This window comes from Podarcis muralis, chromosome 1 (genome assembly GCF_964188315.1).
Source record: "Podarcis muralis chromosome 1, rPodMur119.hap1.1, whole genome shotgun sequence".
NCBI classification, from domain to species: domain Eukaryota; kingdom Metazoa; phylum Chordata; class Lepidosauria; order Squamata; family Lacertidae; genus Podarcis; species Podarcis muralis.
Genome location: NC_135655.1, coordinates 44,065,525 through 44,091,625, shown reverse-complemented (window position 1 = coordinate 44,091,625; position 26,101 = coordinate 44,065,525). Strand labels below are relative to the sequence as shown.

General features: G+C 42.8%; 1 protein-coding gene across 1 annotated transcript in view; it reads left to right on the top strand.

Moving 5' to 3' along the window:
* SPTBN5 (spectrin beta, non-erythrocytic 5) overlaps positions 1–26,101 on the top strand; it is a 106,585-nt gene that overhangs the window by 75,200 nt on the left and 5,284 nt on the right. Inside the window, exons 44-67 of the mRNA XM_028723562.2 lie at positions 523–685; positions 1,239–1,427; positions 2,849–2,926; positions 3,606–3,778; positions 4,548–4,638; positions 5,656–5,802; positions 6,014–6,151; positions 6,686–6,942; positions 7,379–7,565; positions 7,937–8,149; positions 10,033–10,229; positions 11,389–11,593; positions 12,568–12,762; positions 13,774–13,929; positions 15,018–15,235; positions 16,041–16,230; positions 19,013–19,189; positions 20,304–20,408; positions 21,092–21,670; positions 21,920–21,991; positions 23,371–23,457; positions 24,518–24,609; positions 25,298–25,383; positions 25,926–26,061. Of these exons, the coding sequence (XP_028579395.2) occupies positions 523–685; positions 1,239–1,427; positions 2,849–2,926; positions 3,606–3,778; positions 4,548–4,638; positions 5,656–5,802; positions 6,014–6,151; positions 6,686–6,942; positions 7,379–7,565; positions 7,937–8,149; positions 10,033–10,229; positions 11,389–11,593; positions 12,568–12,762; positions 13,774–13,929; positions 15,018–15,235; positions 16,041–16,230; positions 19,013–19,189; positions 20,304–20,408; positions 21,092–21,670; positions 21,920–21,991; positions 23,371–23,457; positions 24,518–24,609; positions 25,298–25,383; positions 25,926–26,061 (4,131 nt within the window). The remainder of the gene's footprint in view (positions 1–522; positions 686–1,238; positions 1,428–2,848; positions 2,927–3,605; positions 3,779–4,547; positions 4,639–5,655; positions 5,803–6,013; positions 6,152–6,685; positions 6,943–7,378; positions 7,566–7,936; positions 8,150–10,032; positions 10,230–11,388; positions 11,594–12,567; positions 12,763–13,773; positions 13,930–15,017; positions 15,236–16,040; positions 16,231–19,012; positions 19,190–20,303; positions 20,409–21,091; positions 21,671–21,919; positions 21,992–23,370; positions 23,458–24,517; positions 24,610–25,297; positions 25,384–25,925; positions 26,062–26,101) is intronic.

Below are 26,101 nucleotides of genomic sequence, written 5' to 3'. Positions count from 1 at the left end.
AAAAGCAATAACCCAATATAGAAACTTGCCTACTGTACAAAGGTAGAATTCTGCTCCATCTCACTGCTGGCATATAGCCTCCACTTGGGGTGGTATCCAGGTTCCAGATTCAGGAAAAAATTGAGTACCACTCTAGCCCTGCTACCATGAGTACCATAATATGTCTACACCACAAAACATGTTAGGGGCAGAACTTGGATGGAATGTACATGAGTTGAGTTGCATCTAGGTATGTGTAGTGTACTTTCATATTTCCTTGTTTGTTTGTTTGTGCGTGTGAATGTCGCTAAAGGAGAAAGTGTAATTTTATAGGTAACGGATATGCAAGGCTCTCCACACATGGCAAAATATATGTTTTCCTTGCTGCCTTGAGTTCAGTTTGCAAGCCTTCTATTTTCTCTGAACCTGGCTCTATTCCAGCAAAGATATGCTTAGGAATTGTTTCCATGCAAGAAGTACTGCTGGGAAATGCTGCAGGTAGGTCCAGTCAGAACTGCTATTAGATGGTTCTTTGTGTGACAGGGGTGAGAAATTGGCAGCCTCTTACCAGTTGCAGAAGTTTAATTCTGAAATGAAGGAACTCCTGGACTGGATTCAAGAGGTCAAAGGTCGAATGGAGGCTGGTGGTCTTCCTAGAAGTCTCGCTGAAGCAGAAAGTATGATTGAAGAACATCAGGAAAGAAAGGCAAGTATGAATCACATCAGCTGGCTATAGGCATCCTGATCATGGATTCCATTGCCTCATTCAGGATCAAGCTACATAGTATATTTAGCACATAGCCCGCATCTACATATTATGCCTTTTTCTTACTCAGAAGCAAGCACAAGGAGCCATTCTGAATAGGTGGGGAGGGGAGATCACTTAGGTACTTATAACACAGCAGTTTGACTTCACCCTCAGAGGCACACTGTCTCTTGAGACAGATGAATGCCAGCAACAGTATTAAAACTTCTGTCATTTACTGCAAACTTTTCAACGACAACAAAAATATATTGACTTGGAGTGGGACCAACTCTATGCTCAGGCTAGAGAATGGATCATTTGTTTTCTATATTTATTAGCTCTCACAGTTTCCTGTGCAGTTTCAGTGACAACTCAAAGACTAATGACTTTCCATATAAATATTAGTATTGGAAAGTACTCTGCGGAGCCTATTTTTGTCCCCAATGGCCTGTAATTCTGGATAGCTGTATTTCTGCATGAACATTTGACATCAATCTACCCAACATCTTTATAGGAAGAAATTGAAGCACGAGGGGAAAGGTTTGGGGCACTCAGCAGCTATGGTCAAACACTTGCCAACTCCGGTCATTATGCAACCCCTGAGATCCACCATTCCCTCACTGGACTTCAACAGGCCTTGACTGAAATGATCCAGATCTGGCAAGAAAAGAATCTGAAACTGCTTCAAGCCATGGATTTGCAGGTAGGTGGACAAATGGTCTGAGACAGCCAACCAAGACCAGAGCAATTGCTGTGAGGAAACATCTGTCAGTAGCTGTTTCTGGTTGATAGATGGAGAAAGTGGTAGCCTTAGAATTATGGACTCAAAGGGGAAGAAGGAAAGAATGCACTTAAAGAACTGCAATATGTTGCTGCTTTTGTCTTGGTTCAGTGAACTAAAAATGGATGAATGTCAGTTTCTTCTTTTTCTAATCTTAGTTTTCCCCATTTCTGCATGGTTGTTGTTTTAAAGTCCACATGAAAAATTCACATACATTGTTTGTTTACGCTTCTCTTAATATACACATTTTTAATGCCTTTCCTCTCAAATATAATTCACTTTTGCATACAATTTTCACCAATGCACATATTTTTGTGTACAGTTTCTCCAAATGTATACATGTGCACATGTTGTTGTTGTTATTGGGGAATGGTGTTGCAAAATCCAGAAAAATGCAAAATTGTGTTTTGATTTGTTTATTAGCCAAAGTGCAAGCAAATTAAGTAGGTTTGCATTAAAATGTGAATGAGTGCCATTCTCCCACATCCCTACACTAAAGGTATCTTCAGCTCAAACTGAAACCATCAGTTAACTTTGATAAATCCTCCTGTTTCAATTTTGGGCAGTGTATGTCTGTGTGTTTCCCTAAAATGCATTAAAAAAATATATTTTGCCAGGATTGATTTATATTTATATTATTTATATTTATATTTATATTTATATTTATATTTATATTTATATTTATATTTATATTTATATTTATATTTATATTTATATTTATATTTATATTTTGATATGGCTTGATTTATAAATGAGCATAGCTGGAACTCATCTTGGTCTAATAGTCGTGTTTATGCCCTTTCACATGGAAGCTATTTTCTCTATTCATAGATATGTAGAAAATGGCTTCTGTTTCTCACTGAGGAGACCATGGCACAAAGCATCCATTGAGGAGCACTCTTTCATTCATTAGTGGTTTACTTAGATAATTGACAGAGCACTTGAATTGCATGTAGAAAGTCCCTGGCATCTCCAGCTAAATGATAAGGTATCAGGAGATGGTGAAAGACCTCTTCCTAAGACCCTGGAGAGCAGCTGCCGGTCAGAGTAGACATTACTGGATTCAGCAGATGAATCTGGCATAAGACTAATTCCTAATTCCTGGTGCAAAGGGTGGGGTGGAAATCCAGTCACCACTGGATATAGTAATGACTCTGAATCGTAGAACTGTCTGCTGGGCTGCTTTTTAATATTAGCAATGACTTGTATGCTTATAAGTAATGTTAGATCTTCCACCGGTACCTATCCTAAGCATATTTTCTTGCAAGTAAGCCCCATTGTATTTTGTGCTGTCTTGATTTTATTGGGAAAGAGCTCACTATATTTCTCTCTCCCACACACAGACATTCTTAGGTTGTGTGGAGCAGAATGAAAGCTGGCTTAGCAGCAAAGAGGCCTTCTTAGCAAACAAAGACTTGGGGGTAAGAAAAATGAGCTGTATGTTTTCTATTTTCAACTAGAGGGAGAAGACGTTGGCAAAGAGTAGAAAGTGTAAAAACCCTCCTTTTAAAAAAATCACCCTTCGGAAAATTTACTTTTAGCTTTTTTATGCCAAAAGGCACATGGGATTCCTCACCTTTTGTCTCCTGCTACCATTGGCTTTATTTAGTAGTTTCCTATTCCTCACTCTCTCCTCTCTAACACCGTCCTGCAGTCTGCCTTTTCTTTCTAATGCACATGTATTAGGGCAGCCTCTGAAAACACTGATGAATTTCAAAGCCACGTAGTCAACCAGAGCTTTTGATGATACCCCCATGTTCTGTGGTCTTGCATTCAACAAGCAAAACTATCCCGACCCACTGGAAAGTTTAGATCAATGGACATTTGAATCCTGAAATAAAAGCTTCCCCCAGTTTAGACAGTGGACCCTAAACTCAGTGGAAGAACAATTGCTTTGTATGCAGAAGGTGCCAAGTTCCACCCCGGGTGTATCCAGTTAAATTGACTGACTAGATGACACTGACTAGATGAGGTGAGGTGAACCCTTGGTCCTCCAGACATTGCTGAACTACAACTCCTGTCAACTTCACCAAGCGTGGCCAATGGCTGGACTGATACAAGGTTGTTTCCTATGTTGCCGATTTTTGTCATCCTCTTCAGGATTCAGTATCCAGCGTGGAGAGCCTGCATCAAAAACACATGCAGTTTGAAAAGGCCCTGGAAACCCAGCTGGAGAAGATTGACATGATGGCCTCACGTGCCCAACAACTGAGGGACAGCCAGCATTATGACTCCGAGAACATCATGAACAAGTGCCAGGCAGTTCTCAGGAGGTAGCACCTAACCTTTTCCTCCCGTGCTGTCTGTAAAATCTCTCCTAGCAAGAGTAGAGAATCTCAGGCTCAGGGGAACCACTGTGGCCCTCCAGCCTTCTCTCTCTGGCCCTGGACTGCACTCACCAGCCCCTTTGAGTGCTTCTGCTCAGTGGGAGTGTGGCCTTGAATTGTGCTGATGCTTCTTGCCTACCAGGATGGGTGATAGAAAGATGTGTGTGTTGGGGTACGTTCTGACTTTTGAGTGGAAAGTGTGTTACATCTGTTGCTCTGCTCATGTTTGCCTCTAGTGCCCCCTGCTAGTTGCACGTGTCCCTGGAAGGTTCCCCATGGGGGAATATGGCTGTCTGTCTGAAAAAGGCTGTACGCCTTAAACAGAGACCCATCTTTTAAACGATTTCTTGATTACCTACCACTCATCCTATGGTATTCCAGTTCTTCAGAAGCTCTTTCAGATAAAAGTGCACTTACTCAGCTACCAGTGCCCCACTTTGGGAAATGTACATAATATTTACAGATGTTCCTAGCGCTAGGAATGTCTGGGAATATGTGCTTCAGGTGTGCTCATTTTTGGATGCTACTCTGTTAGTGACCTTCCTGCCTCCTTGCCAGCCCTGCTCAGTTCTGTGGTTCTTGGATTCTAGTGAGATTATCTGTCCCAAAAGTTAAGCATATATTTTGAACTCATTTTGGAAGTAGATCATGAGAAAGTTCAGTTAACCACCCGTGCCATCTTATCACCAGCAATGTTTCTTCTTCTTCTTCTTAGAAAGGAGAGGCTTCTGGAAGTTGCTTTAGCTCGCAGACGTCTGCTGGAGCAGTCGTGGCTACTACAAAAATTTCTACGGGATTCCTTTGAGGTATAATCTATTTTATTTGCCAAGACTAACTTAAGCCATGATGTGAGATCCAATTAGCATTGTTTGATATGAAGTAATGTGTGTGGATGCTGGGAGAAAGAAAATGGACCGAGTCGTGGAACACCTTGGAGTGAGAATGGCACCTCATGGGCTCTGCAAACATGAACTGGATTTATAGCCTTTCTGCAGGTGTCGGTGATACTCTGTGAAGTGTAGATAACAAGTGAGATAATTCACCCCTTATGGAAACATACAAATGCATTGCATACAAATGATGCCAGGATCAATCCGTTGCATCTCCAGAGGGTTTGATCTTAGGGAGACCACTGTCTGAAACTCCAGAGAGCCACTACCAGGATGCATGCCTGAATGGAGATCTGTCCATGAGAGTAGGGGCCTTGTTAATGATTGGGAACCTGCTTGTGTGGACAGAGCCCTTTCTCTGACAGTTGTACGTGTGGGAGCTCCTTCCAGGCATTCTGTGTATATGGAGACGGAGAGGGCTGGAGCCTGCCATCAACCATTTCCACACATTAATTAGTTACAATACCTGGAGGAAAGCAGATAGAGGAATAGTTCTGAAAGAACTCTGGGGGATCTCTTAACTGTATGTCATCCTGAGTATTAATGCTGGAGTGTGACCTACAACATTTTCTTTGTGAGTCTCCTTTTCCCAAGGGTGCTTCCAGGCAACTTGTTATTGAGCAGTCACTCTGATTGGTTTGCAAGGAAGCCAGATGACGTTGTGTCCAAAGCAAGTGTCATCCCACATCTTCCACTCTATTGCATTCTCCCTTATCACAAAAAATCTGCTGTTTGGGGGAAGCTCACTCGTTATGCAAGAGCTCCAAATCAGCTTCTGCTGTGAAACCTGAATTTGCTGGTCTGTGACTGAGCCCCACCCAGTAAATACTGTCAGCCTGGAAGTGCTTCCCAAAGTGGGAAGCATGATGGAGGAAGAAAAGACACTGCCAGCCTTGTTTGCTTGTTTCACTTCCTTGTTGTTTCTCCCCCAAGGTGGCTGCCTGGATGAATGAAAAAAACAGCATTGCTCTGGATGAGAGCTGGAGAGACCCAAGCAACCTTCAAGCCAAACTGCAAAAGCAGCAGACTTTCCAGGCGGAGATTGTGGCCAACAGAAGCCACCTAGATAGTATCAAAGCTGTAAGTGTGAAGAGGGGCTGCCAGAGAAGTCTGGTTCACCAAAGGAATGCTTGGCCATCAGAAATAAAATTGCTTGAGCTTAATTATGAGTCCCAAGGAAGATGAGATTGCTTGAAACTGTTGATACTTAAGGATGTAGATCAGAAAGATGTTGCCCGATTCAGAAAGATGAGCCAACAAGAAAAAAGACTTTGATTTTCTTTCTTTGCAGGAAGGAGAGAAAATGATCCAGGAGGGTCATTGTGCCTCTGATGCCATCCAGTCCAGGCTGCAGGAAATAGATGAGCTTTGGGATGAGCTGCTGCAAAACTGCCATGAAAAGAGAAGGAAGATGCAGGATGCCAACAAGGTGAAGCAAAACACTAGGGAGGGGGAGTGACAATAGAGGAAGGGTGGTCTAGCTGTGGACTTCCAGGTATTCCTGGATTACAACCCCCGACATCTCTGACCCTTGGCCATGCTGACAAGGTTGATGGGAGGTGCAGTTCAGTGCCACCTGGAGGACCACACATTCCTCACCTTTGCTTGGTTGACAGGCAGCCAATTTAAAAGTCAAGGTTAGCCAGAGGAAGGATTTGCCATCAGAATAAATAATCTGAACATAATTCACATTATGAGTCACAAGGAAGACAGGGTCGCTTGAAGGTGCTGATATTGAAGAATTTGGTTCAGAAAGGTGTTCCCAAGTTCAGAAAGATGAGCCAACAGAAGACGGCTTTGATTTTCTTTATTTGCAAGGAGGAGAGACGAAAGAATTACTTAAAAATGTGTGGTGTCTATGCTTGCACTCGTAAAAGGGCTCTGACCAATCCTCATTTGGTCTCTCCCCCCCCCCCCACTTCTAAATGTCACATTACATCTGGGTTCTTTCCTCTGGATTCAGGCCTTACGTTTCCTACGCACTGTGGATGATGTGGAGAAATGGCTGGAAGATCTAGAAAGCGAGATGAAGGCTCCAGAAGGCAGCAATAATTTACTGGTTCTGAATGATCTCCTTAAGAAGCAGGAGGAATTGGAAGAAAGCTTTGTCAGCTATAGAGACCAGGTCCAAGGCCTTATCAATGCAGTGCAAGAATTTCAACAAGAGAAGCATTTTCTGGCAGATGAGATAGAAGAGAGGGTTGACCACGTGGTGCACAGGTGCTTGAATAGTTTTTCATTTTTCCTTTCCTTCTGTGTTCTTTCTCCTTTGTATTGTCACTTTTTTTCTGTTGTCACCCTCCGCTTTCCATCTCTTTATTATTATTATTGCAATCCTCGTCTTGGCACCAGTTTATTATCCCATAATCTTCCTTGTACATCTCCTTCTGGCAACTCCTGCAGCCAAGTTGGTGCCAAACATATTGCTCAGCTTTCCTTTGGACCACATCAGCAAAGCTGGGGTGGTCTTGTCACCTGGGCATCCCAGGACCTCCACACACACTGCCCCGGCTTGTCCCCCAGGGAGGTCACTTCAGTGCTGCTAACACAGTGGCTTGACTTCACCCCTGGAGGCACACTCCATTGTCTCTTGAGACAGACGGATACCAACAACCTTCCTTAATACTGAAGTTGAGGCTTCACTTTGACTCTCCAGGTACAAAAGCCTTAGGGAGCCACTCCAAGAGAGGCGGGGGGTTTTGGAGGCCAGCAGACTTCAGTACCAATTCGTCCAGGATGTCAGTGAGGAGTTGACCTGGATTCATGAGAAACTTTCCCTGGCATCCTCCAGAGACTACGGCCAATCCCTTACAACTGTTCAGAGCTTACAAGAGAAGCACCAGGTAAGGTTCTATAGGAAGGGCAGGGAATGTTGGAAATAGAGAGAATGGAGTTTCTCCGTCACTGTTCCTTAACTGTATCTTTTTGCTAAAGTATCACTGCCAAGCATGTTTGCCGCCTCCCCCCCCCCATCCCCCTGTGCTTCAGCGAGGTGCATTTGTTATGAACACTTCTATTTCGCTATAAAAGAGACAAGAAATGAATAGCTCCTTCTGCTGGAGGGAGGGCATTTGACAAAATTCCTCTACTTCATTCTTTGAGCATTTTGGAATCTCTTAAGAGTGTTGGTGGATGCATGATTCTGACCTTACCTTATATAAAAGAGAAAACGTCTTCGTTTTCAAAATATGCTTTATTTTGTTGTACCTATCAGAATTTAGAAAATGAAATTAGCAGCCACAACGCCTTAACTAAAGCGGTGATCAGCACTGGGCAGAAGCTGGTGAAGGGAGGCCACGCTGCCTCACGGGATATTATGGAACAGGTGAAAGAACTGGAAGTTTCCTTGGACAACCTGAAGGGTGAGGCTCAGGAGAGAAGAAAGAGGCTCATGCAATCTTATGAAGCTCAGCATTTCCTCACTGAGGTAAGATAGGACTGGGATCTCATGTTCAGGTTTGATACCTTTTAAAGGATCGAAAGTTTTCTGATAGCTTGGTTGATAAATTATTAGAGCTTGAAGCATAATTAAAACATGGAAGTCATTACCTTCCTAGATTTTACTGTTCTGCCTGTTCTAATAATTTGTATTTTATTTTATTGTTGGTTGGTTGCTTGAAACAGGGTAAATCGATATGAAATTCTTGTAAGGAAATGCCCCCATTTGCCATTTCCCTGACTTAAATATACTCCATGTTTCTATTAGTCATTGGATAGATGGGATATGTGTCCCAATATCATACCTGTCCTTTCTCCTCCTCTGCAAGTTTCAGACAAGCAATTTAAATCGGGGCTGCGGCCTGGGATGAGAGTCAATGTAACCTCCTATCTCCCAGCGGCAGATTTAATCCAAATCCATCGTTTTCATAGTTGCTTTATATTGCTTTTCAATTTTTTTATGTTGATGTACACCACCCTGATGTTTTTCGAGAGGGCAGTACAGTGGTACCTCGGTTTATGACCTTAATCCGTTCCGGAAGTCTGTTCTTAAACTAAGGTTACCAGATTTTTTTCAATGAATCCGGGGACACATTGTTTGCTATGTACATGTGAATGCTGAGATAACTGTAAATCTGGGGATAGTCTCCAGGAAACAGGGACATCTGGTAACCTTATCTTAAACCAAAACCATTCTTAAACCAAGGCGTGCTTTCCCTAATGAGGCCTCCCACCGCCAGTGCCCTTCCACTATTCGGATTTAGTTCTTAGACCAAGGTAAAGTTCGCAAACCGGGACACTACTTCCGGTTTTGCGGAGTTCGTAAACCGAATCGTTCATAAACAGGACAGTTCTTAAACAGAGGTACCACTGTATATAAATTCTTTTATCAGTCAATCAATCAATCAGCCTATTGACACTCCACGGCCTTTAATGAAAGAAAAAGACATTGGGAGATCCAGTCATGGATCTCTCATTTCAGAGAACAGAGATTTCTAACAGAATTCTCAGCACCCTAACCAGACTATAATCCCAAGGATTCTTTGGGGAATGCCATGATTAGTTATGTGGAATAAATCTAATATAATTTAGTATTTAGCAGATGTCCCTCTGCCTCTTTAGGCTATAGCCTTGACATCAAACTAGGCATGTCTAAATGTGTCACTAGAAACTGCATCAGGGTTTTAAAAATGCTTTAATAGGCCACGGGCAAGATTTTTATCAGGACTTTAGTGCACAGGGAGAAGTAGTTTAAACTTTTCCTCCCCAGCTGCAGTCGCAATGAAAATTGTCCGTGTTCTGCAAATGGCACTGATGGGAGCTTTTTTCCTAAAGCTGATTAAAGTGCTGTGTGGGAGGGTGGATTTTTGTCAGTGGTGCAGCAGGGGAGCAAACAGTTAAATCCTATTTCCCAAAGTGCTATGATTCTGCTGAACATTGCCCCATGTCTGGTATTATTAGTAAAGAAGCAAGTAACACAGGGCTCGTCCACAGCTTGTCCCTTGCTCTAGAAAGCATGGGTCCAAGAGATTTTCTGCTAGTCCTGTGCTTTAAATGCATGGGTTTTCCATTTGCCCTGCTGCTTTCCCTGAGAAAACTACTCTTTACCACTGAATTGGAGCAAACGTCTTTCCATGGAAAAACCTTTCGACCTTTGCTACAATTCAGCAGCAAAGAGCAGTTTTCCCGGGGGAAAGTGACGAGATAAGTGGAAGTGTACACAATCCCATAGTTTCTAACGATGCATTTAATGCCACATCTCATTTAGCCCTTAGTGACTTATGTCACTGTTAAATATAGATTTGTTTCGGTGGATTGTAGGCCAGGGCCTGTTTCTCATTCAAGTTTGATCACCATTGCATTTCTTTTAAGCTTTTGGAAGTGGAATCCTGGGTGGCAGAGAGAGGACTGCTCCTGGAAACCCCTGATTATGGGAGGAATGAAGAATCGACTCAGGCACTGCTCCGAAAAGTGGAAGCTGCCAAGCTGGACCTGGAAGGATTCAAGCCCAGAATGGAGAAGCTGAGGGAAACAGGAATGCGCCTCTCAACAAGCGACAACCCAGAGAGGTAGGCAAGTCGAACTGGTTACCGATCTTCTTCAGACATGACTTCAGAGAGTTCACACACACGTAAATGCATACCGAATACATGAATGACGTGTAAGGTTGTCTCTCTTTGCAAATTGCAAAACTATAGAAGTGGGCTAGTAGCTCATTAGGCTGAGCCAGCTCTTTGTTCTGGGTGGTAGATCTCAAATGAGCCATGCAGTTCTCCCTCCCACAACAGATAGGCACATTTGTTTGCATGTGCTGGTCAGCTGTTCCCATTTAACTGAATGGAAGCCACTGTGCAGAGAGCATTTCTGTGCATAAATCAGAATGCACACACAAGCAGCTTTGAATCACAGTGCATGAATCTTTTTATACCGGTTATATGACTATTATTATAGTGCCTGTGTTCCCTGTATTCCTTTTAAAAGACCCATAACTTGATTTTTTTTTTCTCTCTCTCTCCCTCTTCATAAAACACAGCAATTATGAGCCACACTGCATCAGACAATTGTTCTATCTCAGTTGTCTTAAAATGCACAGACAATGGCTTTTAATAATAAATAAATAAATAAATAAATAAATAAATAAATAAATAAATTTATTTTATGGCACATGACCATCTTTTGTAGATTATTAATTCATGCAATACAGTCCATGCTGTCTCTCCTGTATCATTGCTCTCCAAACAGTTCTTTGGGGACTTTTTATTCTTCAAAAAGTTGTTTTTTCAATATCCCATATTAATGATCATACTCTAGCAACCTTTTAAGGGAGGTTGGGGCCTGAACTCACCAATAAATTTATTTTGGTTTGCAAAATACTTTTGAACTGTGTTGAATGAGTTAGATAGCCCATTTTCCATGAGCAGGGTGCCATCACAGAAACAGAAAAGGGGGCTTTTTTTTGTTAGCATACACTGGTCTTTCAGCATACATAAAATACAAAGGATTTCAACCAAAATGAAAGCACCTGCACTCATTCTGCAAATCAATAATCTGCCTGGGTGCTGGGCATTTATGCTACTGATACAGACAATAAGCTTCAGATCAAGACTGATACTTTCACTAGTAGTGACAGGGGCTGTGTTGGTGAAAGGTGCAGGATACAATAATTGTGATGTGAATCAGTACAGATTCTTTCCCCCTCTAAGGCTGTTAACTTTTCCCCCCTAACAGCTCCACTATCCTTCCCAAGCTCCAGGGTGTTCTCGAAGAGTATCTCTCTCTCCTGCAGAGAGCAGAGAGCCAGATAAAAGCTCTGCGGGAGCAATATCAGCTGCATCAGTTTGAGAGGGAGACCCAGTTGGTGGACGCCTGGCTTTCGAAAAAGCAGAGCACGGCTGAATCGGATAACTACGGTCAGGATTTGGAGGATGTTGAGGTAAAACAGATTTTATCTCTTGCCAAACAGGAAGACCTTGGCCATGTTATAGCTGCAGGCATCACTGTGTCATTGAAATACATTTTAGAGGTTGACATAGCTCCGTAGAGAGCTCTAGATGGCATATGCTGGTCACTTTCAAAAACTGCCCTAGCCATGTCTTTTCAGAAGTAAGTCCTATTAACTGCAGTGGGACTTGCTCCTTGGTAAGTGGGGTTAGGGTTGCAGCCTGTGAGCAGTAACATTTAACATTTATTGAAAAGTAATGGAATAGCCAAGCTTTCTGCTGTCATCAAACTCTTATGTAGGTGCCAAAAAGAAATCCCCCCTTCCCTCCATGCAGCTGGACCAGAAACATTTGTTTAATAAATAATAATAATAAAATTTTATTTATATCCCGCCCTCCCTAGCCAAAGCCAGGCTCAGAGCAGCTAACAGCAATAAAACAGTTTACATAAAATCACAATCAATTGATTGAAATGCATTCTAAAACCAATTCATTCTAAAATCAATTCAAGATCAAATTAATGGCAACCATTGGGCTAGAGTTCTATGAGGATTACCGAAGGAGGGGGTCAGATTGTGCCTTGGCCAAAGGCCTGGTGGAAGAGCTCTGTCTTGCAGGCCCAGCAGAAAGATGTCAAGTCCCGCAAGGCCCTAGTCTCTTGTGACAGAGTGTTCCACCAGATCGGGGCCACAGCCGAAAAAGCCCTGGCTCTGGTTGACGCCAGCCTAACCTCCCTGTAGCCCGGGATCTCCAAGATGTTTTTATTTAAAGACCATAAGGTCCTCTGTGGGACATACCAGGAGAGGCGGTACCATAGGTTTAAAGTTTGTTTGCTTGTTCTTAAATGAAGTGACTTTCCAAACTCCAGTTTACCACTTCTTCAATATTATACCGATAGTATTGTGCTTTTGTAGGTATTAGAGCTTCTGAAAAAGCTAGAGATGTAATTTATCTCCCTATCCTACAGATTCTGGAGAAAAAGTTTGAAGATTTTATAAAGGAAGTAAGATCTCTAGGACGTGCCAAGGTTCTTCTGATAAATGACTTAGCATCTCAGCTCAAAGGAGCCTGTCACAGCCAAATAAGTGATATCCAGAAAAAGACTCAACAGGTCAATGACACATGGGAGAGATTGCAGCAGGCCATCCAGATAAGGGCGGAGGTGAGGTCCTAAACTTTCTGGTGTCTTGACTGATTCGTTACGGCAGTGCTGTTATTGAAGTGCATTCATACTCTATGAGCCTATTCAGACACACAATTTGTTGTGATGAGTTAATCGTCATAATCCAGTACTCAGAACTTTTTGTGACAGTACTTGCCAATATGGAGTACTGTCACCTCTCTTTTTTCCCCCTGCCCATGTCAGCCATTTTGTGCTGGCACCAATGAGTACCAGGACCTCATTTTTTATTCAGAAGCTCAAAAAAGAAAAGCACTGCCAATACCCATGAATCACATGGAGAAGCCCACTGTGCATGTTTACAATTCCTGTAGTCAACTACCAATAGGGCTGCCAGTTTCAATCGATAATGCATATCACTGAACAGTAGATACAACTGATTCTTCCATGTGGTCCTCTACAACAAGATGGATCTGCTTGGCAAACCAACCTAACTTCTGAATCTCTGAGACAGCTCCATGACCTTTAGTTTCTAAAATAAAAAAAATACCCAATGCAGGGGCATGGTTTTTCATAGGCGCTGTGGGTTAAACCACAAAGCCTAGGACTTGCCAATCAGAAGGTTGGCGGTTCGAATCCCCGCAGCGGGGTGCGCTCCCGTTGCTCGGCCCCTGCTCCTGCCAACCTAGCAGTTCAAAAGCACGTCAAAGTGCAAGTAGATAAATAGGTACCACTCTGGTGGGAAGGTAAACAGCATTTCCATGCACCACTCTGGTTCTCCAGAAGCGGCTTAGTCATGCTGTCCACATGACCTGGAAGCTGTACACTGGCTCCCTCGGCCAATAAAGCAAGATGAGCTCCGCAACCCCAGAGTCGTCACGACTGGAGCTAATGGTCAGGGGTCCCTTTACCATTACCTAATATCTAGAATGACATTTAAGATTGTACCATGCATAGCATTCTAGCTGCACAAGTCAGTTTTCCTGTTTTCATGTCTTCTGCTATACTGTGACCCTAAGGTTGGCATTGCTAACACATCTTTCCTGTCATCAGAATCTCAGAGCTGCTCATGAGGTTCACCAATATGACCGTGATGTGGATGACCTAAAGGGTTGGATGCAGGAGAAAGAGGCAGTTGTAGATAGAGATGATTATGGCTATGACCTACCAGGTGTGCAGACCCTCCTCAGCCAACATGAGGGACTCGAGGTAAGTGGAATGGACCACCTTGAAAAAACTACATCAAGGATAGCTAATATGGTGGCCTCCAGATGTTGTTGGAGTCCCATCAGCTCTCTCAAATCCTAGCCAGTGATCAGGCATGGTGGGACAACATCTGGAGAGCACCACATTTGCTACCCCTGAGCTGCATGTTGAATGAAATCGAAAGATCCTGCATTTTCCTTTGCAGAGGTTCCAGCTCTTGTACTCTTGTTGTTTGTTCCCTTCCATAAATAAGTCCTTATTTGTCTTTTACAGAAAACACTTCACTACTATGGATGGTCAAAAGCAGTTTATATTTGGTCCATGTCAGTTTTCTTTGTTGGTTCATAAGTTTGTTCTGTTCCATTTCTGCATTATTCAGTGGGGGCTGGTTGTTAAACTGCATTAAGATTTGGACTTTGTGTGCATGTTTTAGCTTGAAGTACACATTTTTGTGTGCAATCTGGCTTTTTTAAAAATAAAAAATCATTTTAACCCCACTCCTAAAGTTGTTTTTAATGACTAGCTGGGATGGAAACTATTCGGATAGCTGCTGGGAGACACCGAAGGGAAGGCCACAGGCAGATGGTCTCATTACAGAGGTGATTGAATAGCCTCACTTCCCTTCTCTGCTCTTAATCAACGACTTGCTACTCTCTAGCTTTTTTGGGCTGAGAGCTGTTTTTCAAAATTTGAAGAAGTAGAAAAAAGCAAAAGAGAACTGCTCTCTGGTCTGTACATTAGTCTGAGAACTGCAAATCAGGCTAGTTTGTTTCAAAAATGTGGACTGAACAAATTCCTTGAGCACATTAACTACACGTTCAGGCTGGTATCTGAGCTTACGGGCCACCTACATTTAGAGTTGCAGGCCCACATCTGCCTAGAATTCATGCAATTCCCCTTGAACCAAGTTAATTGGGGGCGATATTTGTGAGACAAATTTGCACATTTCCACCAACTTTTTTTATTGTTAGAGTTCAGAACTTCTCCAGGTTCACTCCACTTTGTAAAGAATTCATATGCAGTTATGAAATAAATAAATAAGAGGAACAATATCCTGCAGACTTCAGTTAATTTCCCTTGCTGTGTTCCAGAGGGAATTAGCAGTCATTGCAAAAGAGCTGGAAAGGATCAGGGGAGAGGCCTGGCGTCTTGGCCGCCTGTACCCTCAGCCCAGGAGCAACATGATGAAAAGACTAGCAGAGGCAGATGAGTGCTGGGAGCTACTGGACAAGAAGTGTCTGGAGAGGAAGCAGAAGCTGCAGCAGGCAGAACATGTTCAGATCTACTTCAATGACTGCAGAGAACTAATGTACGTACAAGCTGGTCAAATACACGTGGGGCCTTCCATGTCTTGCTTTCGCAGTATGAAGGTGGAACATTGGCACCGTAAAATCAGTTTATGTCAATGGGACCAATATGCGATTGTAACAGAGCAGTTTGTGTGTGCACTTAATTTAAAATATATATGCTGTTTTTCCAGCAACAAAACAGAGCGGGGGGGTGGAAAAATGGGGGGCAGGTTTTTCCGGGGTTTTCCAAAGCTTTTTTTTCAGGGGGAAATGGGGGGGGGGAGTGTGTGGAATATTCAAACTAAATGAAACTTTTTTCCATTTTTTTTAAATGGCTTTGGGGGGAAACAGGAAAAATTGGGGGGAGCTGGGTCCCCCCCCCCAAATTTTGTTTTTTTCCAGACCTTCCCATATCAAATCGTCAGAAACAACATAGATAACCATTTCAACAATAAAAAATGTAATCCATCAGAAAAACAAAGACAAACAAATAAATAACATGTGAGGTCCCTGCAGCCTGGAGGCAGGCAAGTGCTGCCCCCATCTTTAAATAAGGGGAGAAAGAAGACCCAGGTGACTACCAGTCAGTCAGCTTGACACTGATACCAGAAGGTGCTAGAACATTTTAGCACCAATCCGAGCTGCCATAATCCCTCTGAGAATTGTTTGGATGCACTTTAAGTACAATAGAAAGCTATTGTGTGTGCACTAATGTTGTGAATGAAAAAACTTCCGCCTGCCCTTTGAATGAATGGAATCCCTTCCACTTTTATCCGTGGCAAAAATATTGGTGCTCAGAGCCTCCCTTTTGGTTAACTCCTTTAGGGCCTGGGCCAAGGAAATGCAAGCCATGATTATATCCGAGGAACTGGCCAATGATCTTCTTGGTGCTGAGCTGCTTATTAAACGCCATGAGGAACACAAGCGTGATTTAGAGATGCGATGGCTGAAATATGAAGACTTGGAACAAGCCGGAAACAACCTATTGAAGGCTGGGCACTTTATGTCTGTAGAGGTAAGCTAGTGTGGTATAGTGGTTAAGAGTCTCGTAATCTGGTGAACCAGGTTTGCTTCCCCACTCCTCCACATGCATCTGCTGGGTGACCTTGGGCTAGTCACACTTCTCTGAAGTCTCTCAGCCCCACTCACCTCACAGAGTTTGTTGTGGGGGAGGACGGGAAAGGAGAATGTTAGCCGTTTTGAGACTCCTTAGGGTAGTGATAAAGCGGGATATCAAATCCAAACTCCTCCTCCTCTTCTTCTTCTTCTTCATGGGTGAGATATTATTGATTGAGAAGATTGAGAAGAAATTAGTTAGGAACAGCAACTTGGGATACTGAAAAGGGCCAAGGAACACATAATGTGGCCCATCTCTCAAATGGTTTGAGCAGGCTGCATGATCAAAAACCCTATCCCATAGTCTTGTCTCCGGAATGAATTCTCCCTCTCATCCAGGAGCCCATGTTACCCAGACCAGCAAAGTTGCTATGCCAGGTACCTTCAAACCCACCCTTCCATCAAGGGGAAATATTTTGTCCTCAACCTCCTGCTGTGCCTCCAAAACACAGCTGAGACATAACTAGATGTTTTAAATAGCATAGCTAACAACTATGTCCAGGTTTTTTTTTTACAAAGGCAGTACTAAGTGCAGGACGTGGGTGATGCTTTGAGTTAAACCACAGAGCCTAGGACTTGCCAATCAGAAGGTCAGCGGTTCGAATCTCCGCGACGGGGTGAGCTCCCGTTGCGTGGTCCCTGCTCCTGCCAACCTAGCAGTTTGAAAGCATGGCAAAATGCAAGTAGATAAATAGGTACCGCTCCGGTGGGAAGGTAAATGGCGTTTCTGTGCGCTGCTCTGGTTTGCCAGAAGTGGCTTGGTCATGCTGGTCACATGACCCGGAAGCTGTACGCCAGCTCCCTCGGCCAATAAAGCGAGATGAGCGCTGCAACCCCAGAGTTGGTCATGACTGGACCTAATGGTCAGGGGTCCCTTTACCTTTACTAAGTGCAGGAATACTGATTTTCATCAGGACTTCCATCCTCAACCACAAGTTTGATTAAAAATACCCTCCATGCTGCAATTAGCCTGGGAGGGGACTCCCTTTAGCACTAATTTGCTTCAGGACTGCCTCAAATAAATTTTTAAAATCTAGTTTGCCAATGAAACCTAAAATTACTACAGCAAATCTTGCTCTTGTGCTTTCTACATGATGTGGATGTATGTGGAGTTGGCAGCCTCAGCCACACAACATGGAAGAGCCAAGTTCAAGTTTATTCTCAGCAACAGCAGCTCCCAGAGTGAACTTGAACACATATCACTATCTGCAAGCCTTCCCTTCTGTTTGGGGCTATTGCAAGGAGGATAAAATATGGATATGGTGGGTAAGGTTCTCTTGACTTAGGCGTGACTTCGAAAAGAAATAAAAACCAAATTAGTAAATCTCCGATCTTGTGATCTAAAAGCATAAGCTGTGTTGAGCAGGGCAGCAGTGCAACCTGATATGGAGCAAACAGGTCGGGTTTAAGGGCCTTGGGGGCTTCCTCAGACATGTGGTCCTTTGCAGACTATTAGGAAAGGGGGAATTGGAGAGAGCTTCATTTGAAAAGCACCCCACGGTCTTGATATCTATGTAACTTCATACACTGACCTTTACAATGATACCCGACTTGCCTTGTGTATAATTTGTAAGGAGATCTGCAGATCATGGGGGTAAGAACATCTCCAGAATTTGTTAAAAGATCCTGTTGCTGTTATGGACGTCACTTTACATACTTTGAGAAACCCCACTGTGTTTCTGTTTCTGTTTTGAAAATAAAAATAAATGCTACTCGCAGAGCAGGAGAACAGATGGGCTTGTCTTATCCAACCAGCAAACCTGAAATTGCATGGCAGGCCTAGGAGAAAGCATTCTTTATAAATAGGATAGCTTGGGCAGCTTGTCTGCCTAAGGTTTTTTTTACTGCATGCAATGGTGTGTGTTCCAGGTACATGCAATTTCACTGAAAAAATTGCTATGTTTTAAATTTGTCTGGATGAGTAAAGAATGCCCAAAGTCTGTTTTATAGACTTTGTAAAGCAAGGGTGGATCTCCAGGTGTTGTAGGGATATAACTCCCATCATTCTTTCTCATCTTGAATCCATTTTCATTTTTAATAGAGTAATCCTGCTAATAAGAACAATAGCAATTTAAAGAGTGCCACATGTAAATAGTAAACACGCAGGCCTTTCTTAGTGGCAGCTTCCCTAAAGAGGTATGCTAGACCACTGTACAACTTACTTTTGGGCATGCTGTTTAGACCTTTTAATTCAAGCAGACATTTTAACTGGAACCTTTGTGGTGGTGTTTTTTGACAATACAGATGTTTTATCTTTCCAATATCTACTGATATTTGGTTGATTCATTTGTTTAAATCTATCATTTTTTATAAATAACATTCTGTGTTTTTGCAAAATACAAAACAATACTTTCCAAATGGACACAAGGGGAGGTCATATATTCAGTCTACCTTGCAAATGCCAAATAAAAATGTTCGGTTCCTTTATCTTTCCCCACCCTTCCTTCAATTTAAATCTTGGGAATTGTGAATTGTTCCCTGTTTAGGGAAGTTTTTAATGTTTGATATTTTACTGTGTTTTTAATATCCTGTTAGAAGCCACGCAGAGTGGCTGGGGGGGGGGGGCTGGCCAGATGGGCAGGGTATAAATAATATTATATTATATTAATTATATTATATTATTTTTATCTATCATTTTTTAAATTTATTTATTTATTTATTTATTATTACTATTACTGCAGATTGAAGAGAAGCTCTCAGAACTGTTGGAGCTAATGAGAATGGTGCGGGAATGCTGGGACATGAAGAAGGATTTGTACGAGGAAAACTGGGAGATCCAGTTACTGAGAAGAGAGCTGGACCTAGCTGAAGCTTGGATGACAACCAAGGAGGGTTTTCTGTCAGATCCTAGCTATGGGGTGAGTTAGGTTAACATAAACTTAAATGCTGACATGCTTTTCTGGATACACAGCCTGCTTAGCACAGCAGAAGGCAATTGCTAGGCTAATTCCCAGCACAGGGGGGGTCTACTCCAGCTCCCTGTGCAAATGTTTCTGCTCCCCACAAATGCTAAAAAAGAAAAATGTTAAAGTAAACACAGTGCCGTGTGTGTGTGTGTGTGTACACGCGCATGCATATGGCACTGTGCGGTCACTATGTCCTCTGCTGGCATGTGGTCCATGGTCAAGGCTGAATGTGACCCATAGACCACAAACGGTTAGCCACCCCTGTCCTACAGTATGAAAAAACACCTTTGGAATCAGTGGCGGAGCAGAGAACAGGTGGGGACGGGGCTGGCGCGTGTCCTGGGGGCTTGGCGCACCGCCTGCAGTGGCGTGGCGCCCAGTGCAGATGGGGGAGCAGCCATGATGGCACCCCACTGCGATCGTGCTGCCGGGGGCGGTGCGCTCCCCCTGCAGTCCTCTTCCTCCGCCAGTGTTTGGAATAATATATCATGGCACAGGGCTGCAGCTTATGTGTATGTTGCACAATACTTAGTACAACTGATCTGTTGCATAATACTTAGTACAGTGGTACCTCGGGTTACAAACGCTTCAGGTTACCTACTCCGCTAACCCAGAAATAGTGCTTCAGGTTAAGAACTTTGCTTCAGGATAAGAACAGAAATCGGGCTCTGGCGGCACGGCAGCAGCAGGAGGCCCCATTAGCTAAAATGGTGCTTCAGGTTAAGAACAGTTTCAGGTTAAGAACAGACCTCCAGAACGAATTAAGTACTTAACCCGAGGTACCACTGTACAACTGTGATTGTAGACAATGACTGAATCTTCCGGCCACATGGCATGAGCAAATGCCCAAATATTATTGCTTCCAAAATGTTCAAGATCAAGATGCAGCCCCTTTAATGAGGAAACTTAAAATGTCACACGAGCCTCGTCAATTTCAAATGAAGCTTCATTCCCTCAACCAACTTTGAACAATCTCAGCCTCTTCCGTTTCCCATCATTGCCAACACTTCTCTCGTGGTATTTCTGTATTAAATGGTCATCTCTGTTGATTTGCTTCCATCCCCAGCATTCAGTCTCTGATGTGGAAAACCTCTTGAAGAAACATCAAGATTTTGAAAAAATTCTAAAGGCCCAAGAGGAGAAATTTGCACAGCTGAACAGAAAGACAAAGGTAATGTAACAGAAGCTGGTGAATGCTTCCTGGGGCAGGCCATGTTGCACAAAGACAAAGGATATCAATACCTCTCATTATCTTTCCCAATAAAGAGTGGGACCCTGTGGTTTCGCAGCTGAGTTTCTTGTTAAGATGGATAGGCCTCAGGTATCCTCTGCCTCTCCCCAGGTGTATATAACAGCCAAGGAAGGTCAAGGCAGAAAAAGGGTGAATTGAAAGAGCAAACATGGTGAGGAAATGCAGCTGCTGCCAGACACCTTGCTGGGCTTTTCCTGCTTTCTCTTTTGTAGTTTCCCAAATAAAATATAGGTACACAAAAGCGTATATTGGGGGAAAGTGTATTTAAAAGTACATTTAGTGAAAGCATACCAAAAGGTGTTATATGAGGTGGAAATTGCTTACAAATGTGACAATATATTAGGAGAAGGGCATGCAGACAAATTATACTGTGAACATTATTTTTAAAAAGGTTCAAAATAACGTGGTAATGGAGCAAATGAGAAACCAAAATTGACAGATTTATCCAACACACCCGTATACCTGCCCAGAGACTCAATTATAGCCTGATCTTGCAGGTTTCACCTCATATTTAGTAGTATCCCCGGCAGGTATGTCCATGGCTCACAACTACTTGCTTTTTGACTTCATTTTCATTCAGGTACACTTTTTGTTTCTTTCAGAGGGAACTGAAACTACTGAAACAAATTGATGCTAAGGAGAGTGGGCAACAAGAGAAAGGGAAAGTGATCAAGGTTCCCTCTCTAAGAAGAAGACACTCAGACAGGAGAACATCTCACACGAAACATCTTGATCCGAAGCGAAGTCAACCATTGCCATCTATTTCTTCGATGGACACATTGAAGATTCCCCTAGAATGTGGTGTCTCTCCTGCGCAAAAGTCCAAAGAGAATTTGCACAAATGTGGCCTTGGAGAAGATCTAATGTTGACTGACTCCAGCAATGTCAGTTCTCCTCCTTCACCAGTGTCGCTTAACCTACAAAATTCAGATTTAGGAACTCAGACTTCCTTGGTGTCCTCGTTACCCTCTAACCAAAACATCCAGCCAACCGACAGTGATTTGGTGGTACCACATGCTAGTGATTTCAAACCATCAAATATGAAAAACGCAAACGATGGCACTCTCTCTGATGTAGAAACCAAAAAAGTTAGGACTGTGCCCAGGAGTGAATCATTTGACATTTATGCAACTTTCCCATCCTTGGATTTACCTCCTCAGAGATCAGAAACTGCTTTTCAGGTAGGTTGCCATTTATCTGCACCCACGGCAACCCCTACACTAAATGAAAGCTATATAAATCTATAATTTGTTTTTTCTATGTTAGAAATTAAAGGGTTAGGGGGGATACTGGACACACCAAATACTCACTGGCAGCTGATAACTCTGTAATACGTGAAGTGGCCCTTAACTATGGGATATTAATTAGTGCTATAATCAAGCATTCTTCAAACCAATTTAAGATCTCTGAAATTGCCTTGTGGATTCCAGGTTCCTGCAAATCACCAGAGCATGGAGGGTTTCCTAGAAAAGAGGGATCAGATTCTTCCAGGAAGAAGACAGGTAACCACAAGTTAAACTGCCAAGGGAAAGATGAGATAATATATAAACAGAACAGGCTCACTAAAGGCAAAGCATGTTAGTCTAATCTTCTTTCCCATTTTGAGCTGATTGTAACAGGGATTCTTGGGTGGGGTGGGGGGAAATCAAGAAAACTCTTGATATAATGCTTGTGGAATTACCCTTGCTAATCCCCACACACCCATCCCTTCCTGAGATTTCCCCTCCTTGCTCATTTTTTCTTACTCCATGGGCAGAAGGATTTTGCATCAGGACTTTTCCTCTCCTCCCCAACAGTCCCTAAATCTTCTCCAGAAGGTTAGAAGAAACCCCAGAACAGATGTTGGGAGCGGGGAGGGAAGTCCAATTGTGCAAGCAGAAGTCATTCTGCTGGTGCGATTGTTTAGTTGAATACTGCTCCACCCAACTTTTACCCAACCTTTCCACGTCCCGTCCCGTCCCCCTTTGCCTACATCCTAAGTAGCCTCATCACATTAGGTTCACATCACATTGATTGGTTCACATGACTTCGATACAGCTAGTTCCAAAAAATCCCATTGATTTTGTTTCATTCTCTTATTTACCCTTTTCACACTGATGCATTTTAAAGCTCAGAGAGGATTAAAATACTTCAGATTTTTAACACATTTGGAAATCTCACCTTTGCCCATTAATTACTACAGTGGTGCCTCGCAAGATGAAATTAATTCGTTCCGCGAGTTTTGTCGTCTTGCGATTTTTTTCGTCTTGCGAAGCACAGTGTCGGAAAAGTTTTGGAAAAGCTTCAAAAATCACCAAAGTCTTCAAAAACCTCAAAAAAGGATACCACACTCCTCGAAGTCAAGTCGCAACTGTATTAACGGTGTTAAGAAAAAGGAAACAAACTTGCAAGACGTTTCCGTCTTGCGAAGCAAGCCCATAGGGAAAATCGTCTTGCGAAGCAGCTCAAAAAACAAAAAACCCTTTCGTCTTGTGAGTTTTCCGTCTTGCGAGGCATTCGTCTTGCGAGGTACCACTGTATATGTTTAATAATTAGTGGAGAAGCTTGGCCCTTACAACCAGGAAAGGGAATCTGCAGCCTTCCAGATGTTGGATTCCAACTTCCATCAGGCCTAGTCAGCACGTCAAATAGTTAAGAACGATGGAGTCCAACAAAATCTGGAAGGCCACAGGTTCCTCCATCCCTGCCTTACAAGACTCTCTCCCTGTATAGCTCAGCTATTGCAAAGCATATCCTACTATCCAGCTGCATGGTTGAGGCTAAAAACAAAACACTGTACAATACATTAGATGAATGTATAACCCCCAGTGATTCAGTAATAAGCAGCACAGTTGATGTTTAGAGGTAATAGGTGGTTGACTTAGTTTTATGACTTTTGTAGCCAATGTCAAGAGCTTGGAACAGATATTACGTTAAACTTGGAAGACAAAAACTTGACATCTACAGGGATGAAAAGGAAGCATTCCAGGTAATTTGTGTTTCCATATTTCAGTTCTTATTAAAGACTGTGTTGTTGTTATTAATAGTATTTGGTATTTTATGCGCTACATACATGTCAAAATGTCTTCTAATTCACACACACACACACACACACACACACACACACACACAAATGCTGAAAACCCACATTCCTGGCAAAGAAATATTGAGCAATAGAAATCTACCTTGAAGGTGAGGTAGTCTTCATCTTTGGTATATTAGCTGGACACAAGTTGTAGATGACTATATCCCAGGGCAGCAAGATTCAGAAATCTGTCCCTTTAAAAATAGGAGCTGGGTCGTGACCAACAATGTTCAGTATTGTAAGTGATGATACATGGTACAGACAGACAGACAGACAGACAGAGCCAGTAAGGTTCTGATACTTGGTCATTTGTTAGTGCAGAGAAACGTGATATTGGCATATAACCCTACAGTAGTGGCTTTCAAACTTTCTGCTTTTAATGTTCCCTTCCATATCAGTTTATATGCCAATACACTCCTTTCTGCTAAAGTAGGTTCTGTGGCATATTCAGGATTAGTCCACCTGGAGCACTAGCCATGCCTCACTGTCACTCCACATATATGGAGAACAGGCCCTGGGAGGTACCAGATGCTCCCCTGCACATCACAAAGGAACACTGGGGGCTTATTGACACATCTTCTTACCCCTCTGCTTTCCCTCAGGGAAAACTGCTCTTTAGTGCTCCATAGGACCTAATGTCAATGTGGGTTTCTCCATATTGGCGTTTGCCCCTATTTAGAGTTAAAGAGCAGGTTTTCCCTAGGAAAGGAACAGAACAAGGGGAAACCCACTCAGACCCTTGCCTGCAAAGCATGGGTCAAGCAGGAAATCACTTGGACCATGTTTTCTAGGTACAGGACAAGGGGAAGTGTGGACAAACCCTCATAGTGAATGATGAGCAGTTTTTCAAGGAAACTTTTCCTGCATTATTGTCACCCCTGCTATACAGGATGAGTAAGTGTTTAAACCAGAAAAAAATAGGATTGAAAGTCTTTCGTTATCATCTCTTCTTCTGCCTTGCCAGAATACAACTCCAATTTCATCACTTAGTATTGCTGGAGCCAAGTGTGAGAAGTTGACGGAGTATTCTAGGAAAGAACACGCCTTCAGTCTAAGGTACATCAAGTCGGTGATGCAAAGATCCAAGTTCGGGGCAAGTACTCTTTGGTGAGAGAACCCCAGAAAATCACAAAACATGCGGCAAAGTAAAGCAAGGAAATATAGGCTGTTAGACCTTTAAAATCTCCCCTTCTAAGTTCCTCCCAAAGTTCCCAATTTCCCCTAGCAAAGAAAAAGACCATGTGTTTGGTAAGTTAAAAATTGTTTACTTACAAATTCTCCAAAGGTCAAATTCATTAGCTTTTTCCATACAGCATTCAGGAAAAGTTGCACAGGCAGTAAAACTTGACTTAGTTAACAGTGATGAAAGTTCCTAAGTTATTGATTCCCCTTCTCTCAAGGTGAGAGGGAGTGACCTCGCTAAGCCTGACAGGACAGTTAACTCCTTCATGTTTGTTAAATGAGGTTGGTTATCCCACACATCACACACCCAATCTAAAACATGCATCTCTGTATCTAGACTAATTTGAATGTCATTTCCTGTATCCCAACAAAACTGCAGAAATTGGTGATCTTTTTGTATCGTTACATATTAGTCGTCCTTTTTGTTGTCTGTATCCTTAACTTTATCTCAAAAGAAAAACCCAACTGAAAACAAAAGAAGAGAATTCTGGGTTTTCCTATACATAACTTATTGGGAAAGGCTACCCCAGAACTCAGTCCTCCTTCAATCTGTGACTTACAGGTTGAGTGATGGATCAGAGTACTACTTCGCAGCACCTTCTCAAAAGCTAATGGAAGACTGGGTGCACGCACTATGGACTACATTAGGTAAGGCTGTTTGATTCATTTTATGCCCATGTGACATTCCCACAAGATGCCTCAACAGAGGTGCATAATTGGACAAGCAAAGGACACACATACTGAAGTGCCCCAGAGTCTGATACAACATAGAAAGCTGCCTTATACCAAATCAAACCATTGGTCTATCCAGCTCAAAGAGCAGAAGCTTTACTGACTGAAGATAAGAAGAACAACAGTTTAGATTTGAAATCCTGCTTTATCACTACCCTAAGGAGTCTCAAAGCGGCTAACATTCCCCTTTCCCTTCCTCCCCCACAACAAACACTCTGTGAGGTGAGTGGGGCTGAGAGACATCAAAGAAGTGTGACTGGCCCAAGGTCACCCAGCAGCTGCATGTGGAGGAGTGGAGACGCGAACCCGGTTACCCAGATTATGAGACTACTGCTCTTAATCACTACACCACACTGGATAAGGGCTGTAGCTCAGGAGCAATATTGTGTTTAAAAACTAACCCTTCTTATTAATTGTCTTTCCTCCATATTATGTATTTTTTCCTTGGGTTCTACAAGGCCGCCATAACAGCCTGCGTTCTCTGCGGAATGAACTTCTAGCCACTACAAATGCAACGAGGCCTCAGATAAAACCTTGGATCTCTGCAGCTGGGAGTTCTGCCAACAAGGAGATTACCAAAAGTCTGCTTCTCAGGTACACACTGATTTTGTGTATGTCAGGTCAAATGTTACTT